The sequence below is a fragment of the Lipotes vexillifer genome, unplaced genomic scaffold (assembly GCF_000442215.2).
Source record: "Lipotes vexillifer unplaced genomic scaffold, Lipotes_vexillifer_v1.1 scaffold1111, whole genome shotgun sequence".
In the NCBI taxonomy this organism is placed as follows: domain Eukaryota; kingdom Metazoa; phylum Chordata; class Mammalia; order Artiodactyla; family Lipotidae; genus Lipotes; species Lipotes vexillifer.
In genome coordinates this window covers 581,189-604,951 of record NW_006795034.1, presented here as the reverse complement: position 1 = coordinate 604,951, position 23,763 = coordinate 581,189, and the positions used below count along the sequence as shown (strand labels likewise).

At 39.5% G+C, this 23,763-nt stretch overlaps 1 protein-coding gene across 1 annotated transcript; it reads left to right on the top strand.

The window, feature by feature from the left end:
- Positions 1-280: 280 nt before the first annotated feature.
- On the top strand, positions 281-23,492 carry LOC103081001 (protein RER1-like). Its single transcript, XM_007467397.1, has 3 exons — positions 281-482; positions 19,995-20,052; positions 22,775-23,492. The coding sequence occupies exons 1-3, from the start codon at positions 281-283 to the stop codon at positions 23,490-23,492; spliced, it is 978 nt and encodes a 325-aa protein (XP_007467459.1).
- Positions 23,493-23,763: the final 271 nt, after the last annotated feature.

The window sequence follows — 23,763 nt, the reverse complement described above, 5'->3', positions numbered from 1 at the left end:
GCACCATCTGGTGCAAGATCTTTATTCCTTGTTAACACTACAGGAGTTCTGGTATTTTACATGGTTCAGGCACTAGCAAAGATTTTTTTTTTTTTTTTTTTTTTTTTAATGTATAGCTTGAGAAGGTGTAAGATGGTCAAAGGGCCCTGGCACTGTTTGATCACATTACTGATTTCCTTGGTGTAGAGCTGGGTTTTTTGTTTTTGTTGTTGGGTTTTTTGTTTTTTTTTTTTTCTTCGATTCAGACAACCAGTGGCATATGGTTTCATGATTCACAAAGATGGTCCTTGACTATAGATTTGACGATCTCAACATAACTTCCAGGCTTGCCAGAGCTGTGTTACAGCAGAGAGAGCAAATAGCTCATGATATTTCTCCTCTGATGAGTAAGCTCCAAAATCGCAGGTTTAAATTTGATCTGGGATTGAAAGAAAAGGAGCTATGTCCTCCCATGCCAGCATCCACGCTTTTCTTTGTCAGAGGTGAGTGTCTATTTTTGTACCATTGACCCATGGCTTCAGGGGCCAAAAACTCAAATAATGCCCAGGTGAATTCTGTTGATTCAGACTGAATACACACTTGCTCTTTTCTATACCTTTCTATTCTTTGGAATTCCAAGCGCTTCCTGAAATTCAGCTTTCGTTCTAAAACTCTGGTGACTGTTTAATAGAAAAAAATTTCACCTTCTATACACAATTGAAGTCAGTATTTTCTAACAGAATTAGCTAAGAGTTGGGAGCCAGGAGATTTGCCTGATGATGCTAAGCTAACTCACAGCTACCTTGTGAGGATAAGTGAAAAAATGAAGTGGAACGGTGTGTTGGAAATAAACTAAAACACCAAAAAAAAAAAAAAACAAGTGGCTTGTACAAGTTAATCTTGACTGTATTTTAAGAATAAAGTTAAAGGAAGCCTTCACCTGTTGATCCCTGATTTCAGAAGGCTACTTGGAGTTACTGCTGTTGGAATGTGTTGTCAAAAATTTGAAGTATCTTTCCAATGAACAGATTAATTCCACCTTAATCTCTGTGAGATGCTCTGCCATCACCCCGTACACCCATGGTCCTTATTCTCCTGTCTCCTCTCAGCTATTTCTGGTGCTTTTGTTAATCCCAAATTAAACCCTCACATCTCTCTCATGCTTCCTCCGGATACTTTCTCACCTTTTTACACGGTTTTCAGGGCCCAGGAATTATGACTTTTTTCCTACTGAGCCCTTTGACCACTTGTCTGTCCCTGTCTTCCACTACTCCCTCACTGAAAGCCTCCTTTCTTGATATCATGAAATGGTACAGATATCAGTGAATATGACTTGAAATAAAGAAGGAAAAGAAGAAATAACAGAACATATCTAAGAAAAAGGAGGGTGCTATGTTGAAGGAAGCAGATGTCAATACGACAGCAGATGGTGTAGATAAACTCGGTACTAGTATGGTCAACTTGTTGCATTTGCCACATGGTCGCAACTGCAAACCATTACATACAAAACTCAGAAGTATAAAAAGCTATGCAGGTGGTTATTCATTGATGCTCCGTAGTCAAGGGCTATGCCACAATCACTTCTTTCTATATTTGTCCAAGAGGCAGAGTACCTCACAACGTGTAGGTGTAATGACTTGTGAGGAGTCTTATTTTTACGTTAACAGTGAACAATCTTCTCCAAAGTTCAAAGGAGAGATACATGTATACTCCTCACACCCCCTCAGACTCAATTTTGTAACAGGACACAGCTTCTTCTTAGACAGATGCCTCAAAAGAAAAAGTGAATGAATGTACATCACTCTGTCTTGATAAAGTAGAGAAAGCAGTGTCCCTGTGGCAGCTTATTTCTTCTTCACTCTGTGTGTTGGAGGTGAAACAGGAGGTGGAGTCCAGGGAGTGACCAACATCACTGTGCTTTAAATTGTAATAACTTTCGAAATCCGGGCTTGGGAGATAAATCTGAAGCTAGGGACAAATTTAGGCTCCAGGTTGCTGTCAATAAATAGATCATCCCCAAATCTCCAATGGTTCCCAACTGAATATAAAATAAAGGCCACACTTATCAAACTGACATTTAGAGCTCTCCACAATCTGATAGCAACCTATCTTTCCAACATTTAAGCTGCTATTTTCATTCACTAACCCTCAGTTCCCTGTAGAAAAATCTATTCGCTGTTACTTAAAAACATTGTATGGATTCCAGGGGCTGCAATTTCGTTTACACGTATCCCTTTTTGAGACGGCTGCCTCACTTCTCAGTTTATCTGAACAACATCCTCCCTTTACATCCATCCTAGAGGCTCACGCTGTGTTCTCTTCCCAGTTGCTCTAGACCATGATGATTCCCTCTCTCTGCTGATCATCCAGAGAACTGATCTCTCACAATACTCATTAGGCTTTTATTGTGGGCTATCTTTGGTTACTAGTTAACATTTTTTTTCCGCATGCCCCATCCTCTCCACCAAATTCTTCTGTACCAGGTGTAAGTTCCTTGGAGGCAATCACTCATTTCTATGTGCAGCCTTCATAGGGCTTAGAAAAGGCACTCACGATTTGTCAATGGATCATTTTATTGAATTCCTGCATTTTAAATATAAGTGTATAATCGATGTTAAGTGTTTGACTCCAAATTTCTCCAACTGTAGAGACTTTTGCCACGTTGAGGCTGGCTTTATAAAAGCATATTGCTAGGCATTACTGTAAGCCTGAGATAACACCCTAAAATCAAAGATAGAAAAATACAGATTGAAAGCCTAAGAAGTAGAGTAGAGATAAAATAAAAAATGTCCCTTAAAAATCTGCAGTAACGTGTTCTGGTTTTTAAGATATCTTTTCAATATAACTAATAGTCTGACCATCAACACAGTACTACAAGAGACTTTTTTTTTTTCAAAAACAAGAGGTCTGTAGGATTGACCCCATCGGGTATTGACAGCAAAAATAAAACATAATAAACTAGATTGTGTTGAAAATACTGAGACAAACTTGGTCTGTATACTCTCAGCTAAGCTCTGAAAGAAGCACTCTTCTGAATAAGCTAGGACAATGGAGCATTCTAAAAAGAACTTGGGAAAGGAAATTAGGGAAGGTGACGGTGTCTAGAAAAATAAATATAGTGACAAAGACAAATTTTACACCAGCTGCAGTGTGATTATATCTATATAGGACTACTGCACAAACTTTATGCCAAAGTAACCATTCCATTCAGCCAAACAATTGGAAATTCAGTCAGGCAAAGAAGTGGATTGACTTCACTCAGTTAACTGGCCAGTCAACTGAACTGATCGAATGTGCAGGCATTAAAAAACTTTGCTTGTAACTAAAGTGGCCTTAAAATTCAAAGAGTAAATAGTTGTCAAAAGCATCTTCTAAGCTTAAAGTAACATACAAAATGTGGTGTCTGCCAAAGACATGTGCTCCTCTCCATGGTGTAGTTACTGGAAAGTGCCTATTCTGCCAGAAACTCCATTTCCCAGCCCCCTTGCATTTAGGTGGAACCATCTGACTAGTTCTCATCAAAAAAAAAAAAAAAAAAGCCTAAGTGCTATGGGATATTTGGGGGATGATTTCCTAAAATCTATTTGTGCCTTCACCATGATTCCTCTTCCCCTATCTGCCCAGGCACTTCTTTGCATGCTTTCACCATTGCTACATGTTGGTCCTTGTGGCCGGGAGAAATTTTGCCATAAGCTAAGAGTATTAGTCAGCTCAGGCTGCTATAACAAAAAAATACCATAGACTGGGTGGGTTAAACAAAGACATTTATTTATCACAGTCCTGGAGGTTAGGAAGTCCAAGATCAAGGTGCCCACAGATTAAACTCTTGGCAGAGGTCTTCTTCCTGGCTTGCAGAAGTCGACCATCTTGCTGTATCCTCACATGGTGGAGACAGGAAGCTCTAATGTCTCTTCCTCCTGTTATAAGGACACTAATCCCATCACAGGTGCTCCACCCTCATGACTTCATCTCAACCAAATCACCTCCCCAAAACCCCTAATAATACCTCCTACTACCATCGCATTGGGGGTTAGGACTTCAATATATGAATTTGCGGGGTTGGTGGAGGGACACAAACATTCAGTCCATAAGAGTAAGATTTCTACACCCAAATCTGATATTTATTCATTTCTATTTACCTGTTCAAAGCTTGAAAAGAGGTTCAGAAAAGAGCCCAATTATTTGGGGAAAACTGGGACCACCGTCCATGCATTATAATTCAATATTTGATTGTAATAAAAATAATGATGGTGATGATGATAATAAAAAGTGAACAGTTTTTTGTTTGTTTTTAAATAAGAGATTCTTTACAACAATTTGTTGAAATAAATATCATGTTCTAAAGGCTTTTCTTTTTAGTCTTTCAAGGGAAAAATAATTTCTTTCAGTTAAAACTGAACTAGTCAAAGCTTAAGAAGTCTCGCTATAATTATGTTTAAGCCTGTTGCAATTTATTGCCCCCAAGGTATTCATTGGTAAGAGCTCTAGGGCATTACTATAGCCGTAGTGTTAAAGTTAACTGATTCGAACCACAGTCCATCCAAGTAAGCCCCCTGCAGAGCCCCTACTATTACTCAGTGCAAGGAACTACATTGTCTTCCTAACCATCTAATTTAGAATGAACTTAGATGAGCTCTTATCTGCACTGTAGTCTTGTGGAGCCAGAAACATTACCCAGAAGCTGGGCCAGGAAAAATAGAAAGTAGGGTCCTGTGAAGTGCAAAGGCGTGATACAAACCCCAAGTGTCCATAAGATCTTAGAAATGAAACACAGTTTACCTACCAGTCCTACAATTTCCTTCACTGTTAGCTAATTAGCATTTACAAAGTTAAATGAGAAGTAGCTTAAGCAAAAATCCCATTTAAAACAAAAAAAAAATATTTAAGATCTACTTTTCCTTGCTTTGAACTGATTTTCCTATTTCCCCTCAAGTTAGGCTGTTATTTGGGGTTTCCAAATATAATAGTGCTTCTGACCATTCTTAATTGCACCATAATGGGTGTTAAGCACAGGAGAGTGTGCAAACAGACTTGACTTTTCTAGTCTTTGACTGTTCCTTGCCTCTGGCCTCTGTCAGAGAGGCTTGCTAACTGCATCTCAGGGGAGCAATCACACGGCTTGACTCAGCCTGTGGCTCTGACTGTTGGGACTTCCTGAAGTCACAACCACTTTGGCGTCCAGAACTGGGGCACGGCGTGTCTACTCTTCATAAAATCCAGAGATTGCAAGGGAAGTGTGAAATGCGAGAACTGATTAGGGATGCACCTTAAATGGTATCAAGGGACCCAGTTAGCAATGCAAAATATGAGATAATATAAACATAACATTCACTGCCAGTTGATCACTTATGTGAGCACCATGAAAAGCAAAATACAACAGAAAAAAAATTGGAGATGAGTAACAAATACAAGATTTCCTCCAAGATAATTTTGCATAAAAGTTCAGTTTCATGGGAAAAAATGCATAATAAAATGACGTGGAACGATATGCCAGAAACATTTGTTATGTCTATTTGTTTTCCTGGAACTTGCTTGGTATTAATCATTTGTAATGGGTATATCCAGTCTCTGTTATACATACACCCTTCCTTTCTTGCATTATTGATTGAGAGAATTTAAAGTTGGAAGATGCAATTATTTTGGCTGTATTTAACCTTCTGTGGCTACAAAGAATGATTTCATTTTCACTAGTAAGAAGCCAAAGTAATTTTAATTCAGGAATTTCTCTTTTAATTATTAGTTTTTAAAGAACACAGCATTATACTTAGCAGAGGGTCCCTTTCTTCCTCAGTATTCTGGTGTAGCTACTCTCCTGTCAGCCTAGACTTTCAGAGAGAAGAGGAAAAATCTTCATAAAAGCCTTGGCCTAATTAACAAGAATGAACTAGATTTTATGATGAACAATTTATAGGCAGTTAATAGAGCTCATACACGGTAGCCAGGAGCTAGATAATTTATCATAAAAGGAATCTCAGCTACACTTCTAATCCTCATTCTCTTGATACTACAACCAACTGCATTCACAATTGCTACTTTTATAAGCTTTGATTTACTGACAAATGATGCTGCATTTTATAGAGTCATAATGAGACTTATAAATGCAGTAAATTCTTGTATCTCTGCCCATATGCTTCATATTCTTTGCCAAACAATTTACTCTTCTGCATTGTTATCTCTAGATAAAAATAATTTTTCAAAGATCTCCTAAGGATTCTTCATACTAGCACAAATGAGAATAAAAAAATAGCAAATTGTTTATTAACCATCCTAAGTATTTGTTGAAAAGAAACTGATTTATCCCTAAAAGAACAATGCAGCTATTGTAATGAGTTTTGAAAGAGTAATACTTCTCAAAATTACAAATAAGATAAAAAAGCTAATATCCAAATGTAATTTCTTAAAGAACAGAATTTAAAGTAGGTGAGACCCAGGAAGTCATATTGTCTCTTCCCACTTGGTGTCTTACTGCTGTTTCTGTTTTAAAGTTATAGCAAAATACAGCACACTGGGTGGACAGAACTGGGTGACTGTATATATACTGCCATCAGATCAGCTACATTTCATTTATCCATTGATCTACAGAGGGGTTCCTGAAGTCCTCAAATTAGATAACACTTCCTCCAGGAAGGCTCCCCTGACTACTGGTATCCCTTTTATATGCCTTCTTACCATCCTATTCTTCCTCTTACCACAAAAACAAATACTGCTGGGTTATAACAAACACTACTGCCTAATTAGCGTTCCATCCCCTCATTGACCGTGAGCTCCAGGACAGTGAGGACCACCATTTTCTCACTCTGGAGTTGACCACAATGCCTGGGACGTATTGCATTTGTAACTGAATGATATTCTTGGTTTCCAGAGCCTGTTAATATAAGCGAGAATAAATCATTCAAGTTGTATGAATCAGCAATAAATTTGGTCACTAAAATTGACAGTGAATAAGTGTGTATTTTAAAAAGTTGAAGAGTCAAAAGTCATGACTTTCTCTACTCCTTTCTTATGACCAGCATTATAAGTATTTTTAAACATTATGCTCTGTTTAGATGTTCCACATTTTAAAAGGGACATGTTACAATAAAAAAAGGTGATAGCGAAAACAGTAAAAATAAGAAATGACTAGAATAGAAATCCAGAGAAGGTCAGAGAAATATGATTGTTTGACCTGAAACAGATGTGCTAAATATTACATTAATCAAGGTCTCTGGGGACACAAAGGAACTGCTGCCTGTTTCTTGAAGGGACAGAGCCAGGGCCCACTGCAAAGGTGTTTAGGCCCCCATAAGTAACAGCTTCCTGACCTAAGAGGCTAGGAGATGTGAGATTATGTGTCTGTGGGTCCACTCAACAGACCATTTTTCAAATGATTAAGGATTTAGTTCTGCCTGCCAGACAACCAGTTTTTGTATAGCTGATCAAATTACAGGCACATGGTCAATCTTAGTTTATCAACTATTCCCAAATATCAAATATACCTCTCTTTCAACCAGGGTTTCTCATCTCCTATTGAGAAGTTATAAAGATAGGTTCTATTATTTTTTACAGCAAGACATTTTTCTAGTAGAAAAAAAAGGGAAATGATCTTTTTTCCTCTCAGATTCACCCTATCACTACAGAGAAGCTGAGGCTCAAACAGATGTCTCAGAAGTCAAACCCATAGCTGCCAAATCACCCACAAAAAGATAGCATCCTCAGCTCACTCAGAATGGCTAGTAGGAGAATACAGCTGAAAATCTGTTAGTTCCTTGACACCTTTGCCAATGCAGTCCCTGTCATAGACGTGCAGGGACCCCAATGCAGGCCATGCCCCTGGCAATGTCTGCTGAGTTTACCAGCCCAGCAGGGCCTTGCCAGCCCATGATACCTAGGAGAGATGGAAACAACAATTCTTCTTCCCTGAGTCAAAATAAAGCTTAAAATCCTATCTTTTATGATTCCTAATGTCAACTAAAAATAACAGAGGTGGTTAGTTCAGACCTAAGATTCACCTTGGAGACTTTTTCTAATCGTACATATCCCCCAAAGTGTCTTTTTTCCAAATGGAATTGGTCACTGACATGTGGATGTGCCCCTAATAGCAAAATAAAAATATTCCCTGCCTGAAGCATTATAATAAAGTTGTCTTTTTCCATTTCGTTGTCTCAGAACATTTAATCAATTGACATGACATCTGGGGCAGGTCAAAAGGAGCCACCTCTATTAATTTATAATTGCAACAGTCAACTTATTGATGGCCTTCTCATTACTTTAGCTTATTTTTATCAGTTTTAGTTTTTAAAATGTTTTTAAACTGTAAACTTTCTTGGGAGTCAAGGATAAAAACCCATACCCTTTTTAATCCTGTGTTCCCATTTTTTAAAAAAATCCAGCCCCCAAGGAAAATTCTGAAGTGGACACATTTGTCTGCAAAAAAGCTGGCTTCCCATTTAGGAAGGTTTCCCATCGCTTACCTAATTTTAAGAGCCTAAGATCTTCCTCCTACCAAAGTCTCATCTAAGTTTTACATTAAATGAAATTTTGAAAGTGTATTTAATTCTTCTAAGATAAAACCAGGTACATAGTAGAAGCCCCAAATTTATAGCCACCTTCTTTTTCCAGCTCAGGAAAAGACCTATTAAAAGTTATTTCCAAATGCATGAGAACATTAATCAATAATTTTCTTCTACCTGCAGTATTGTCTCTTCTCTAGTTGTAAAATAAAAGCCATGTCTCTCCTTACTAAAGAAGCAGTGTGTGTGTGTGTGTGTGTGTGTGTGTGTGTGTGTGTTTGCATGAGAAGTGGCAGAGGAAGAAGCAGAATGAAAGAAATACAAATACTTCCTAGGATGCTGAACGGCACAAAGTAAGCAGTTGCCTCATTCTGCCTACAAATATGCCCTTTTGTTCTCCCCACTCCCTCCTCCATGACCCCCAGCTCCCAGCCCCTCCAACCCTCACCAACCTGACTCCTGGGCAGGAGCCAGCTTCCCTGTCTTTATCTTCCTGAGTTTACAAGAGGATTCTGATGACCCTATCTCAATTCTGGCAGCAGAGAGCTAAGTACTTTACTGACAAGACAAGGCTTGTCCCAGGCAGACAATGGGAAGTAGATAACTGTTAAAAATGCTTAATTCCAAACATGGGAATGAATTAGCTGAATGGCTTTGGTAATGATTTTCCTCACTAACAAATACCAGGAGGAAAAGCATTCCTTAGCACAGTGGTGTGTACATGACAACTGGTTGGGTTCATTTACTTAACATGCTTTGTATAAATTGTGAAAAATAGTCTACACTTTTCCTGATATTGTCTCCATCTTATTGTGAAGTTCAAGTCTTAAACAATGGCTGTGTTTTAAATATTTGAGAACATACCAGACAGGTACCCTCCACCCTATTACCAAAAATATTACAAATACTAGCTAACTTGGGGAATCTGCATCCCATATTTGTTCCCCACAAAGCTTATAAAATGTCTGTGCATATTTTCATTTGCATGCAAACCTTCTTGCTGAACGTAAGTATACTCACAAAGTCGCTGTCACTCTCTTATTTGTGCAGCCAGAAAGTCCGTTAGAACAAGGGCTAAACTTCATGCACAGTTCAGGGCATCTTTGAATGGCACACCCTCTCTACAGAATGTGGGCCACTCATCTAGACATCCTAGTATTTTGACATAAGCCCTGTCAGATAGAAGATTCCATGCTACCAGATACACCTCTTTTGAAAATGTCATCCAGTGTAGAAATTGATTTTCTGCCTCAAATGCAGCTGCTGCTCTGAGAAACCTCCTATCCCATTAAAAGTGTCCTTGTTCCACCTCTATCTAGACATAGGGCACATGATGAAATTGACATATTTGTAGGAATGCAAAATTCTCACTGATTCATTCATTCAACAACTGTATACAAATCACTGTTCTAGATGCTGGAGATGTGGCAGTGAACAAGATGGCGAAGGTCCCTGCTCCCATGGAACTATTTTCTATGATTTCAAATAGTGTATTATTATGAAAAAATAATATGAAACAGGGTAATTTGCTAGAGAAAGATTACTTTCGATTGAACAGTCAAAGAAAACCTCTCCCAAGGCTGTGATATTTGAGCAAATCATACACAATTACAGATATTAAATAACCTAGTAGAAAGGACACAGGATTTGGAGACAGAAGACTCAAGTTCTAATTTCTTAAAAGTCTTTAGGCAAGTTCCTGAAAGCCTTCTACCTTTTAGCACAGAATTGGTATCCCACTGGGGACATCTCTCATTCTCCCTAAAAGGGTTGAGCCTGGCTCAACTTGATGAGCTTTTCCATTATGATATTTATATTATGACTAAAACCCACTACATCCATCTTTTTGAATATGAAGACTCTAAATCAATGGTTCTCAACCCTGAATGAACAGTAAGTTGAAATTCTAACCCTGCTGGCATTGTTTTAAATGCTGAAGTAAATAATGTAAGACAAATTAGTAGAAAGGATTCAGAGGCACAATATACAAGCAGCTAAGAAAAGGGGGCAGGGTGGGTTTTTTCAGGATTGGTGAGTCTAATGTCTCTGGATGCTCCGCTGCCTTAGAGAAAACCACCTGATAGAAGCGAAAATTTTTGAAGCAATTCAACACTTTCATAGCAGATTTATTGCAGGTGATTTAGCTTTAGATAGCTGTATCAGGGCAGAAAAAAAATCCATGATAACATCATCAAGCAACATTCGAATCAGAGGTGATGTATGTGTTTGTGGTGTTACCACATTTGTTACCACATTTTTTTTCAAATTATGCAACAGAAATCACACTCTCTTGAGGTTAAATACTGCCCTACTCTCTTCAAAAGATTTTAAATTTCACACCTCCACCCACATATTAAATTAGTAGTCCAAACCAGATGGAGGTTAGCGTTTTAGGTTATAATGACTACCTGGAGAAAGTCCTTCCTTGCATTGCCCGTACCTATCACTTTTACCTTTAGGCTTATTCGTGCTTTGCTTGATTTCTGACGCTAAAGTGCATTTAAATGCTTCTAAGTCTTACTCTGACTATACAATTTTCCATACCATGGCCATGTGAAGTGGCTCAAAAATAGTTTTGTGATAGGTCATTAGGAAGAACCAAGAGAGAATTCAGAGATGAATGGGAAGCATTTTAATAAACAAACACATTCAAAAGCCAGCACCTTTTCTCATGGTGCTTTCTATCACCCCCACCAAGTATACATTTCTTCTTTCTATTCACATTTTACCCAATTTTCAGGGCTGAACTCTACCCTCATCTCCTTTCTCCCTCTACCAGCCTTCTAGAATGCATAGTTTTTGATGTATATGTACCATTGACTTGTCATCCCTCTGTTTTTGTATTTGATTGATTTAACTGAAGTATAAGTCCCTTCAAGATAAAAAAACATACCTTACATTGTTGTCTCTTAATAGCTTCTAAGTAGTTAGACTAGAACCAGGCAGCAAATGGAACTACTTTTGGAGAAGACTTCTTGCCTAGGGCTAGAGCTTGACCTGAATCATGTATTCAGAAAGAAATAGCAGAATAGACCCACTAAGCATATTCCTGGTTAGAAACCAGTAGTTTTAGAGACAGGAGGAAAGATCTCAGAATCTGAAGGCAGAGCTAGATTTGGAAGTTATTTCAATCACTCCTCTGTAAAATGGGCTCACAGAATTCCAATGGGAATAAACGTAATATGTGTAAAGCAGCTATACAGTGACTAGCATACAGTAAGTGCTTGGTAAATAACAGCTGTTATTATGATGGCCCAGTATTGCTTGAATAAAAAGACTTCTAATATATTTTTGCCTGCAAATCCTGGATGAAATGAGACATCAAAAATTGTAGGCAAAATTAAAATTTGTGAGAAAGATTAACTGGGTCCCACTGAGCACTTGGCTCCAAGTGAAATTTGGTTCAGTGTAGGAAGAGGACTACTCTTTGACTTCTCTCTTATCCCAGAAATGCATCTTTTTTCCTTCCTTTAACATCTTATAAAGCGTTAAAGCTTCCATGTTCCAGAAATTACAACAATGTGGTACAAAGGAAAGAGCCCAGGATCTGAAACAAGCATATGTGGGTTCTGGTCTCATTGGAAGAAAGTAACCAAATATCTTAACCTCTGAACCTTGTTTTGATCCAATGTAAAATGGGCATACTGACTCCCCAATGCTCTTGAGAAAATCAAGATGGTTTCTAAAACATCAATACCTTGGAGTTGATCAGCCAAACAATTCAGTAATCAAATAAAAAAAAAAATCAGTGGATACTGCATTGGTACTTACCGTTTACCATAAGCAAAGAACCATGAAAGACACAAAAGAAATCGGAGCCAGAGAACCCAATCAAGAAGAACTAGTCACCAATGAGGCTGCAATTCACTTAAACAGGGCACAAAACTAAATGAACATAGTGCCAACTGTGAAAACACAGAACATTCTGTACAGAGTGATGATACACAGTGCTTGATCATTAACCTCCCAGGGCTATCACTGAAAGCCCACCTCAACAGAGCTCTAATCCACCTCTGAAAGCCTCATTTCTCAAGTCTTGCTTGGGAATTGCTTCAGCCAAGTTGAAACACAAGCTATCCCCAAACATGTGCTGAACTTTCCCTCTGTTTGCTCATGCTCTTTCTTTGCACATCTAATCACTCGGCTACCCATAATTTTTCGCCCTTTTTAAATCTCTTCCATTCATTACCACGCATCCTAATGGTCACTTTCTCCATGGAGCTTTCCTAAGTCTTCAAATTAACTACATATTCATTTTCCACTTTTGAAAACCCCATTTCATTTTGTTAGTGGCAGTCTGTACAGTCTACTTACACATTATCTTTTCCCTCTTGGATTATAAGAGAGAAAACTTAACCTCCTTCACCTTGTATCACCAACAACTTGTTCATAGCAGGTATTAACTAACACTTTGAAAATTATATTTACTAATGGAACCTGATGGAGATGCTTATAAGTCATGCAATCTTACTCTTGATTTGAACAAAACTCCGTGCTACCTCATTCATTTACTCCTTAAATAGGTATTGGTGCCTATGATATGTAAGCCTATGGGATACATGCAGGGAAACAGCTGATTGCGGAAGCGGATGATAGCGCTCTCCTAGAAGTACAGGATGGGATGCCTGGGGGTGGGGAGGAGATACAAACTCATTCCTTAACGCTCTCCAGTGGACATTTAATGACTAAAAGAAAGAGTTTTCTCAATAGGTGATCCATGCATCAGAAAGCTGGCTTTGACACCAACCCTCTCTCTCCAAAGAGGGTGGGAGCAGAAAGATTCAAGTTCAGCTGGACAAGAGACATGGAGCAAAGGCAAGAAGACGACCCTTCCCTCTCTGCATATTGAACTTGTAGTCCTTATCAGAGGAAAATATTGGGAAGATTGATAAATATTTCCATTACCCTAATAAAACTTCATGTTACATACAAGCTATTATTATCACAATTATATCTTTTTCTCACTTTTTAAAAATCGATTCAGAACAATTGAATCTTAGAAATGGTAGTGTTGAAATATGGCAAACATCTTCCTTGCAGCAGCAATAAACTTGACGCTGAAGCCTAATGTTTCTTGTAAATTCCTTCTCTATTTCTCCTTTCGGATTATAGATTATGAAAGAGGGATTTTATGCAGCAGTTGGTGACAAAATATATTTCTTACTAATGTGTAATATTTGCTACATTAATAATTTTATGGCTTTAATTATTGATGCAAACTTAATTGTGCCCCATGTCCCTTTTTCTTGCAGCTCAATAAAAACTATATATTTCTTTAATTAGGCTTCATTTGAAGACTAGAAGACAATGCAGGGGTGGTTTCTTGCTAATTCACCCATCTATAGCCAGGGAAAAAACGGAATTAGTGTCTTCAGTGTAGTTTAGCGAGAAAAAATATCTAACTGTTCTGAAAGTGTGACTTTCCTTTGCACAGTTAACCTCACCCAGAGGCCAGGAATATATAGGCAACTGAAAGCGAACACTGCAACAGGGGATGATATTCTCCCCTTCCTGGCTCTGGGGAGAAATTTCATTGATTTTAGTAGAGATGGAAAGGAAAAATTGGGGTCACCTACATGGTTATCATACTGTCTTCCCTCTTTATATTCTCGACCTTACTCGAAATCTAATCTTAGTCTTTCCTGCTTGATTCCAACACTTTGTTGTGGTAGTCCACTTACAATCACCAGGAGTATTACAGTCACTTTATTCTGTGTCCAAACGTTTCAAAACTACCAGAAAGCCTGGATGGAAGGAAACTAACATTTGCTAAACATCTGGTCTGGGTTATACAAGGTGCTTTCAATCAATTATTGCTTTAATCTCCAGGGGTCACAATCACAAATGCCAGCAAGTTCAAAAATGAAGAGAGCAGACAGGGCTTGAGAAACAAGGAGCCCTCGGAGCTCCATCTTTCATTTTCCACTTTGATAGAGAAGTGAGTTCAGAAAAAAAAAAAAAAAAAAAAGTTTAAGAATAACATTTGTAACATTCTGTGAGAATAACAGTAGAGCAATGATTGCAGATGATACTTCATCTCAGGGTCAGGTGGACGTCAGGAGAGACAGGACTGGCCAACTGGAAGGCTTACATCCCATCTCAGTGAGATTCTCAACTCTGGCCCACCACTGCCATGCTGAGAGCGCTTCTAAATTTTTAAGTGAAGCTTAAAAGCTTCATTCTTAACTATATTCGTTTTCTAGTGTTACATGGAAGATTACCACAAATTTAGTAGCCTAAAACAATACAAATTCATTACCTCACTGTTCTCCTAACTCAGGAGGTTGAACTGGAGTTGGCTGGGTCCTGTGCTCAGGTGTCACCTGGCAAAACTCGAGGTGTTGGCAGGCTCTATAATTACATCTATGACTCTAGAGTCCTCTTCCAAACTCACTGACTGATGGTATAATTTGTTTTCTTGTGGTTGTATGACCAACAACCCTATTTTCTTGCTGGCTTTTAGGGACTAGTCTCAGCTTCTAGCGGCTGCCCTCGCATCCTGGCCCTGTAGCCTCCTCCACAGACCCTCTCACCACATAGAAAGCTTACTTCTTCAAGCTTAGCAGGAGAATCTAATGCTTCAAATCTCTCTTACCTCTTTTAGAAGCTCACCTGAGTAGGTCAGGTTCATCCAGGATTATCTATCTCCCTCTTGATTACGTCAAAGTGAAATGATTAGTGACCTTAACTACATCTGCATAATCCCTTCTGCCCTATAATGTAACATACTCATCAGGGTAACATACATCTTTTTCCCAAGTCTCCTTCCTACTCAAGTTGGAGGGGATTAACGCAAAACAGGGAGGGGGATCTTGGTGGCCATCTTGGAATTCTGCCTACCTTGCCGTTTTCTCAAGCTTCCCACAGATATATAGCAAGCTTAAAAAATAAGCTGCTGAATAGCCATGAACACTTTAACTTCCTTTCATTTTCTACAACTGCTTTGACCTCTTGGCACTATCTTATCACATTATCTGATTGGTCCAATGCCCATCTATATTCAGTGCCTGTCTCTAGTTTTAAAATTTCAGTGTTGGAGCTTTTTCCTGCCATTTGATAAGCATAATAAATAGTTGTCACAAATGAAATTTGCACAAAAGCTGACTGTGATGTCAATAGCAGGTATAGTTTTTGTAACTGTAATGTAGGTATATTCTTGAAATCCTAAATTTATCATTAGTACACTCTATTCAGAGAGAGTTACTCTCTTGATATACATAAAAAATTCAAACTTCAAAGCATTTTAGAAAATGACAGGCATCTGAAAGTCCCATTTTTATTCTAATGAAAATATCTTTTACCAAGAAGTTAAGATTTCTCACAAAATATAAAGGGACTTAAAAAAAATAAGGGTATTAAAAAGTGTTATTATTCTCAGCAAGACAACTCATAACCATGTTGATTTAGGAAAATCTTCAAGGATTTACTGAGGCAATTGTAAGGTAAACTCAGTTCTCACAATGAAAGGAAAATGCTTTGATAAGTTTTCTGGGGTTTCCTTTCAGCTTACTTGCTTCTTTGCCTATAAAAATATTTTATATCATTTTTAAGGGCAAGCTATAAGCAATATTTATGTTCAGAGAAGAAATCCATCTATAGGAATTCAGATTTAATTTTAAAAACAGGTAAACAATCCTATGAACAAAGTCAGTGATTTCCCCAGGTACTTTTTGAAAGTAAATAAAAACAAATCAGCTCTGGTTGTCTCATTTGTTGTTTGAACACTAAACAGCAAGACATTGGGATTTTTGAGAGCAGTTGTATTATTTTAGACTTTACAAATCTATACAATAATTCATGATTTAGAAAAGAACTGTTGGGTTATCTAGCTAGACTTTTTTAAGAGTAGCAGTTGAAACAATCAGCTCACTTCATGCATGGAAGAGAATTCTTCAAACTCTTCCCCTTAAACAAATCTTCAATCAGTTAAATGACAACATTGTTTAAAAGAGAAGTATTTTATACTTCTCCAGTTCTTATTGATGAATCTCTCATTCTCAATTTTAAAATTTGTTGTGTCAACTAAACACCTGTAAGTGGACTGACATACTTTTTATAGTACATATATTAACTAGATCAATTCAACCAAATGCCAATATTTCACCCTATCTGATTTTCAACACAGCATGTTGGTAAATACTTATAGAAAAATGTTTCTGTATATATTGTTTCCAGCTTGAGAAGATTAATATGGTTATACAAATGTAAGCCTAATTTGGAAGCTTGACGTGATAAGCAACATTCCCAGACACTTTTTGATTGTGCCAAGGGTGATTTTTGAAAAATTTGTAAAGGGCTTCCCTAGTGGCACAGTGGTTGAGAGTCCTGCCGATGCTGGGGACACGGGTTAGTGCCCCGGTCCGGGAAGATCCCACATGCCGCGGAGCGGCTAGGCCCGTGAGCCATGGCCGCTGAGCCTGCGCTCCGCAATGGGAGAGGCCACAACAGTGAGAGGCCCGCGTACCGCAAAAAAAAAAAAAAAAAAAAAAAAGAAAAATCTGTGATAAGTTTATTGTGGTCATTTGGTAAAAATAATAATTTCAAAAGACTAGAGAAAAGATAACTTTATTAATAGGAAAAAAAGCTCATTTTAAAAGCACATTCTTATTGATTTTTATTATATTTAAAAATAAAAGCAAAGCCAGCTTTAGCTCCTGATCTACCTCTTCATTCCTATTGAGTGAATAGAGAAATTTCTACATGGCATAATTTGAGAAGCACAGAGCACCTTCAACTGGCCTTACTTAATCCCGGTGACTAAGACTTCAAGACTTAACTTTGAAGGCATTGGCAACCACCATTTAAAGGCAGAAGTTATCTAGCAGGGGTAATGAGTAAAGTCATTATCACATAAGATTAGTTCTGAAAGATAAATTGTGGCCTTCTAATGAGTCCCTAGCAAAATAGGAGCCAGAGCAGTCGGATTTAAAGAGGATAGGAAAAAGAAAAGTCATCTACTAAAACACCCCAGCCATAATAATAATCCAGTGAATATCTGTGGAGTTGAATCAACTTGAACAGAGAGCAACAGACTTTACCTCTGGGACCCTGTCAAAAGGTAATGCTTTGTAGCTGAATTTCAAGGGAAAGTTTGAGGCCCAGGGGAAAGGAAATGAACAGAGGCTGCAAAAAGAGGTAAGGAGAGTACCCATATCCATGTTTGGATACTTCAAACAAAGTAGAGGTGAGGAAACAGGAGATGTTGTATAAATACTACCCAGAGATATGCCTCTCCTTCCACAAGTATAAAATTCAGTCTTGTTATATAGCTGATAATTCATTTTAGAAACCCATGAAGGTTAAACTGACACCTAGAATTCTTTTTTTTTTTTTTTTTTTTTTTTTCAGTACGCGGGCCTCTCACTGCTGTGGCCTCTCCCGTTGCAGAGCACAGGCTCCGGACGCGCAGGCTCAGCGGCCATGGCTCACGGGCCCAGCCGCTCCGCGGCACGTGGGATCTTCCCAGACTGGGGCACGAACCCGCGTCCCTTGCATCGGCAGGCGGGCTCTCAACCACTGCGCCACCAGGGAAGCCCGACACCTAGAATTCTTTACAGAAATTTTTTCACATATCTAGGTAGCTTGTAAGTGTAATTTTCATATCATTTAAATAAAACAGAATAACAAAACTTCCCTTTTGTATCATGAATCCATGGGACAATTTAGCTATTGGCTTTAGCTAAAAAATAGAGCTATTGGTTAGCAACTTGAACAATCACCACCAAGTATAAGATTAAGCCAATTTTGCACTTTTCAGTGAATTCAAATCTGCAATACGGTCGTAATGGCAGAATGTATCTTTGGTTTCACTGTCTGGTCCTTTTTCCCAAGATAACATAGATTCCAAAGTTTAATTTTATACTTATAACCATTAGCATTTATTTTTCTCCAACAGAGTATCAATAAGTTTCTGCCAGAGAATTGGCAAAATCATGACTCTTCTTATTTTTTGCCTCTCAATAATTTTGCAACCCAGCTCTGTTTCTAGGAGCTCTGCTTTTACTTCTTGCGGGAGAAAAGAAATTTGTTTGCACAATGCAACAAGATCTAGGGATCTGTAACATGAGAAACTGAGCAATTGTTTCAATATATCCACCAGTAGTTTTCAGAGGGTAGGATCATACAACTGTATTTTATCAGAAGAACTTATCACAGAAGCTTGGGATACAAATGTCAAGACATTGCATATGATGAAGTGTTGCCTGTTATTAGTATCCAGGATATCCAGAGTTCAAAGGGAAGATCCACTAGAAAAGGCTTCCCAGAAAAGTGAGGGACTTCTGAATAATAGTTCAAATATGCCTACTCATTACTTGAATGACTGATCATATTTCCTTGATTCCAGACACCCATTTTTCACAACTATGGTTTTCAAAATCAGGAAGCAACTTTTAATCAAGATACACTTTTAATATTGTGAGTTTTTTCCTTTTTTTGGAAACTTATTATTTAATCAATGGTGAATCTAATGATCAGCGGTTCTTTAAACTCAAGAAAACAGGTATTCCAACAAATAGATACAAGATCAAGAATAAGAAGAGTAAAACCTTAGGAGAGGACCAATATTTGCCCTATGTAAAACCTGAGCAAATGAAGAAAAACAGAAAAGGAAAAATTCTGTACTGTGGTAGGGATCTTTGCTATTAGACACTAGATCTACGTTTAAAAGCATGTGGAATGCTTCTCCAGCCTAAATTTAGTATGCTTGTGGGGGAGAGAATTTACTTGTTATTTATAAGTGCACTCTGTGTGTGTGTGTGTGTGCATGTGTGTGTGTGTGTGTGTGTGGTTTCCAAGTAATTCAAAGCACACTAGAGACCTTAACACCCTACCTACAAAATGACAATTATTGTTTTCATGAAAGATAAATGATTACATTTAAGAGTGGTGCTAGCAAAAGAAATTTTTTTCATTGAAAAGTTATAGTCTGACCTGTTTTGACACATTAAGGGGAGCCTTCCAATCTGAAATTTTTTCTTAACTCATGAGTCAATCAAGTAGTTCTGAGACTGTAATTGAGCATTTTGTCAATACAAGGAGACTTAAAGATTATCTAGAACACTTAGCTCATTTCACAAACAAGAAAAATGAAGTCCAGAGTCACTTGCTTTGCCCAAGGTTGCCTAATTAATTAGTGCCAAAACCATGGGTAGAACCCAGTACCTCTTTTTGCCAGTGTAATGCTTTTTTTTCAGTGAAGAAAAGTATCTCCTTCCATAAACATGACAGAATACTGTGGTTCTGGGAGGCTTTGCCAGAACCTACAAATTGAGCCCAGGTCTCAGAGAAGTTCTGAGAAAGCACAGCTCAGTTCTACCACAATATTTCAAGTGGTTCTCTGTTCTTCTCTGGCCACTATGCAGAGATATAACGTCTATAGGATTTTTGTAGTGGACCTGGGAATGCTTGCATTCAAACAGTATTTTAAGTGGTCGAGGAAGTCTTTAATAAGTTAGAATCATGCATCATTTTGAGAATTGGAAGAGCTCTGTGCAATACGTTTCATTTTATTCCCTCAATTTATAGAGGAGGAAGATAACATCTGGGAAAGTAACATGGCCTATCACATGCTGATGGGTACAAGGTCAGGACTGGAACACAAATTTCCTTGTTCACTGCTTTTTCATGACACCACACAGCTTTACCATGAATTATGCTCAGGAAATGGAAAGATGCAAAGGTGAAATAACCAAAGACAGCTTTCTATGAGAGATTTCTCAAGCAAATGATGAAATTGGTGATATCTGTCCTCAGGCCTGGCTAATTCCCTATCCTTGTCCCTCTCAGTGGCCAGTGTCCTCCCTCATGGGTTCTCCCCTCTCTTGCTATCAAAATATACTTTTTAGGAAAGGTTTCACAAGCTGTCTTATATATTCTTAGCAACTGTGTTTGGTAGGCATTAGTATTAACATTGCCATTTTAAGATGTGAAAGTGAACGGTGCCTGAGAATTGAGTTACTTCTCCGTGGCTCTACAGTTTTGTAAGTGGCAAGCAAGGATTCGAGCCCACAAGTGTCAGGATTTTAGCACTTTTCTTTAAACATTGCTAATTCAGCACTGTATGTAGAACACAGTATGTGTACAATAAATGTGAGCTACACAAAAACAAAGGAGGAAGGAAGGAAAGAAGGAAGGAAGGAAGGAGGGAAGGAGGGAGGGAGGGAGAAGAGACCTATTAAGACTAAGTTGTGGGGCTTCCCTGGTGGCACAGTGGTTGAGAGTCTGCCTGCCAATGCAGGGGACACGGGTTCGTGCCCCAGCCCGGGAGGATCCCCCATGCCGCGGAGAAGAGACCTATTAAGATTAAGTTGTGATGAATAGCATTTGAACTTGCTATCTTTCTGTTTGCATGTGAACGGGAAACAAAATCTTAAACTGAAGAAATAAATTGGAATTTCAGGCATCTTCCAGCAGGGTGAGAAATTTGGCAGAAGAAGATAAAGGTGGCCTAAAATTCCATGTTGGCCTTTTCAGAGCTTAGCAGTTACAAACTCGTGATAAAATAGTTCTATGATTATTTCAGAGAGAACTTTTCATGATGCAGGAAAATTATCAACCCCGTTTCTGCCCAAATACCACAGGCAGAATATTGCATGAAGTCCAGGGGTGGTTCCTTCCCTCAGTTTCCAAACAGTTAGTTCAGAGAGCATCAAATGCCAGAGGTGGATAGTCACAAAAGTTGGTTTAAAATGTCCTGGTCAGTGGTTGCCCAGTGGAGACCAGGGCGGGCAAACCTAGAGCCAGAATGCAGGTTTCAGAGATTTCATTTGCAATATCTTTGGGTTAATTCCCTAGATTTGGCTAAGGCTTTTATGTTCTGCGAAGTGTTTGCAGGGAGGCCTAGCCATGGAGTCAAGCCCTGTTCCTGGAGACTTCATCAAGTTCCTCCCCGTTCGTGGTTCTGTCTATATAAGGTGGCACAGGAGGGGAGGGAGAGGTAGGACCAGAATACACAAGCTCACAGGGGAGGGAAAAGGAGGAGGACCGGCACATTCTTTTAAGTTAATTCAAGTGAGCCATTCAAGGATCCAAAGGTCTGAAGGCCTCCTGGATGACTCTAATGTCATTTTCTGCATCTTCTTAGATTACCTATGGTCCATCATCTAAGAGTCAAAGAGCCAGGTTCAAGGCTCTGTAGAATTTAACTACTGATCAAATGGTCTTGGACAAATCACTATATTTGTACCTCAACTTCTCACTTATATTGATGACGATTAATAGTTGTGTGACCCACCTCACTTGATGGATGTAAAGAAAAAAAAGCCTTTTATATTGTAAAATATTCTGTAGCTGTGATTGTTATCATTGCTTTATAATATGAATGTGCTACTGTACTGTTTGGCCTTTGTTACTTCTTTTTTTTTTTCCTAAACTGTGATACTTGGAGGGCACACCTTACAAGTGACAAGTCAGAGTGGCTTATCCCAATGACATATCCTAATGCCTCCTTATGTGTAACGTTAGTTGCAAAGACCAGTGCTATATAAATAGAATCATACCTTCTACCTATTTCAAGTAGATGCCATCAAACAAAGGTAGAGGGGCTTCCCTGGTGGTGCAGTGGTTGAGAGTCCGCCTGCCGATGCAGGGGACACGGGTTCATGCCCCGGTCCGGGAAGATCCCACATGCCGCGGAGCGGCTGGGCGCGTGAGCCATGGCCGCTGAGCCTGCGCGTCCGGAGCCTGTGCTCCGCAACGGGAGAGGCCACAACGGTGAGAGGCCCGCATACCGCAAAAAAACAAAACAAACAAACAAAAAAACAAAGGTAGAACATACCTACACATGAATGCATAAGTTTCAAAACCTCATGATAGGACATAACATATATTTTTTAATAAAATATTCTCTAGGAAAAAAAGTTTAAAACAGTAGAATACATAATGTCAGCAATTTCTACCTTAGAACTACTCAATATATAAGATATATCAAGGATTAAGCAAAACAGGGGCTTCCTTGGTGGCACAGTGGTTAAGAATCCGCCTGCCAATGCGGGGGACACGGGTTTGAGCCCTGGTCCAGGAAGATCCCACATGCCGGGGAGCAACTAAGCCTGTGCACCACAACTACTGAGCCTGCACTCTAGAGCCTGCGAGCCACAACTACTGAGCCCACATGCCACAACTACTGAAGCCCGCGCGCCTAGAGCCCGTGCTCTGCAACAGGAGAGGCCACCACAGTGAGAAGCCCGTGCACCGCAACAGAGAGTAGCCCCCACTCGCCACAACTAGAGAAAGCTCGCGCCCAGCAACGAAAACCCAACACAGCCAAAAATAAATAAATAAATAAAATAAATTTATTAAAAAAGAAAAACAGGACTTCCAGGTGCTCGGCTGCCTCTTCCCGGACTGAGCGAAGCGCCCACGTGGCCGCCACCCGCGTCCTCCTTCCCACGGCCCTCGGGAGACCGCGCTTGGTGGCAGTGGACCGCCAGCAGCTCCGAAGGTGACAATATGGGAGATTCCGTCCATGGGAAACCTTCCGTGGTGTACAGATTTTTCACAAGTCTCGGACAGGTCTATCGGGCCTGGCTGGACAAGTCTACTCCATACACTGTTGCGCGATGGGTGGTGACGCTGGGCCTGAGCTTCATCTACATGATCCGAGTTTACCTGCTGCCAGGTTGGTACATCGTGACCTATGCCTTGGGAATCCACCATCTAAATCTCCTTATAGCTTTCATTTCTCCAAAAGTGGATCCTTCCTTAATGGAAGATTCAGAAGATGGCCCCTCGTTACCAACCAAACAGAATGAGGAGTTCCAGTCCTCCATTCGAAGGCTCCCAGAGTTTAAATCCTGGCACACGGTGACCAAGGGCATCCTGGTGGCCATGGTCTGCACCTTCTTTGAGGCATTCAACGTCCCGGTGTTCTGGCCCATCCTGGTGATGTACTTCGTCATGCTCTTCTGTATCACGATGAAGAGGCAGATAGAGCACATGATCGAGTACAGGTACATCCTGTTCACGCACGGCAAGAAGACATACAAGGGAAAGGAGGACACGGGCAAGACGTTCGCCAGCTAGATGCGGCCGCCCTCCGCGGGCCCTGGACGGCCACGAGTTTCTGTGACGGCGCCTTCTTTCCTCACATAAAGTAGTTGATTACAAGGGAGTTATTTTCTTTTTAAAAAGGAGCTTCAATTATTTGTAACTGAGATATCAGGCTCTTGAAGAAACTTACATTTAAACAGAATCCCGTTGATTTATTTTCCAGTGCCGGTCAGGCGTCCATACGCCGGCCTTGCAGGGCGCAGGCGGGTCGGACAGCCGGGTGGGCTGGGGGGCGGGGGCGGGG

Bases quoted from the DNA above. Each gene is read 5' to 3' on its own strand.
- LOC103081001 (XM_007467397.1), top strand. From the start codon at position 281: ATGGTCCTTGACTATAGATTTGACGATCTCAACATAACTTCCAGGCTT. The intron at 483-19,994 runs GTGAGTGTCTAT...CTCAATTTATAG, and splicing joins CACGCTTTTCTTTGTCAGAG to AGGAGGAAGATAACATCTGG. The intron at 20,053-22,774 runs GTCAGGACTGGA...TTATTAAAAAAG, and splicing joins CACATGCTGATGGGTACAAG to AAAAACAGGACTTCCAGGTG.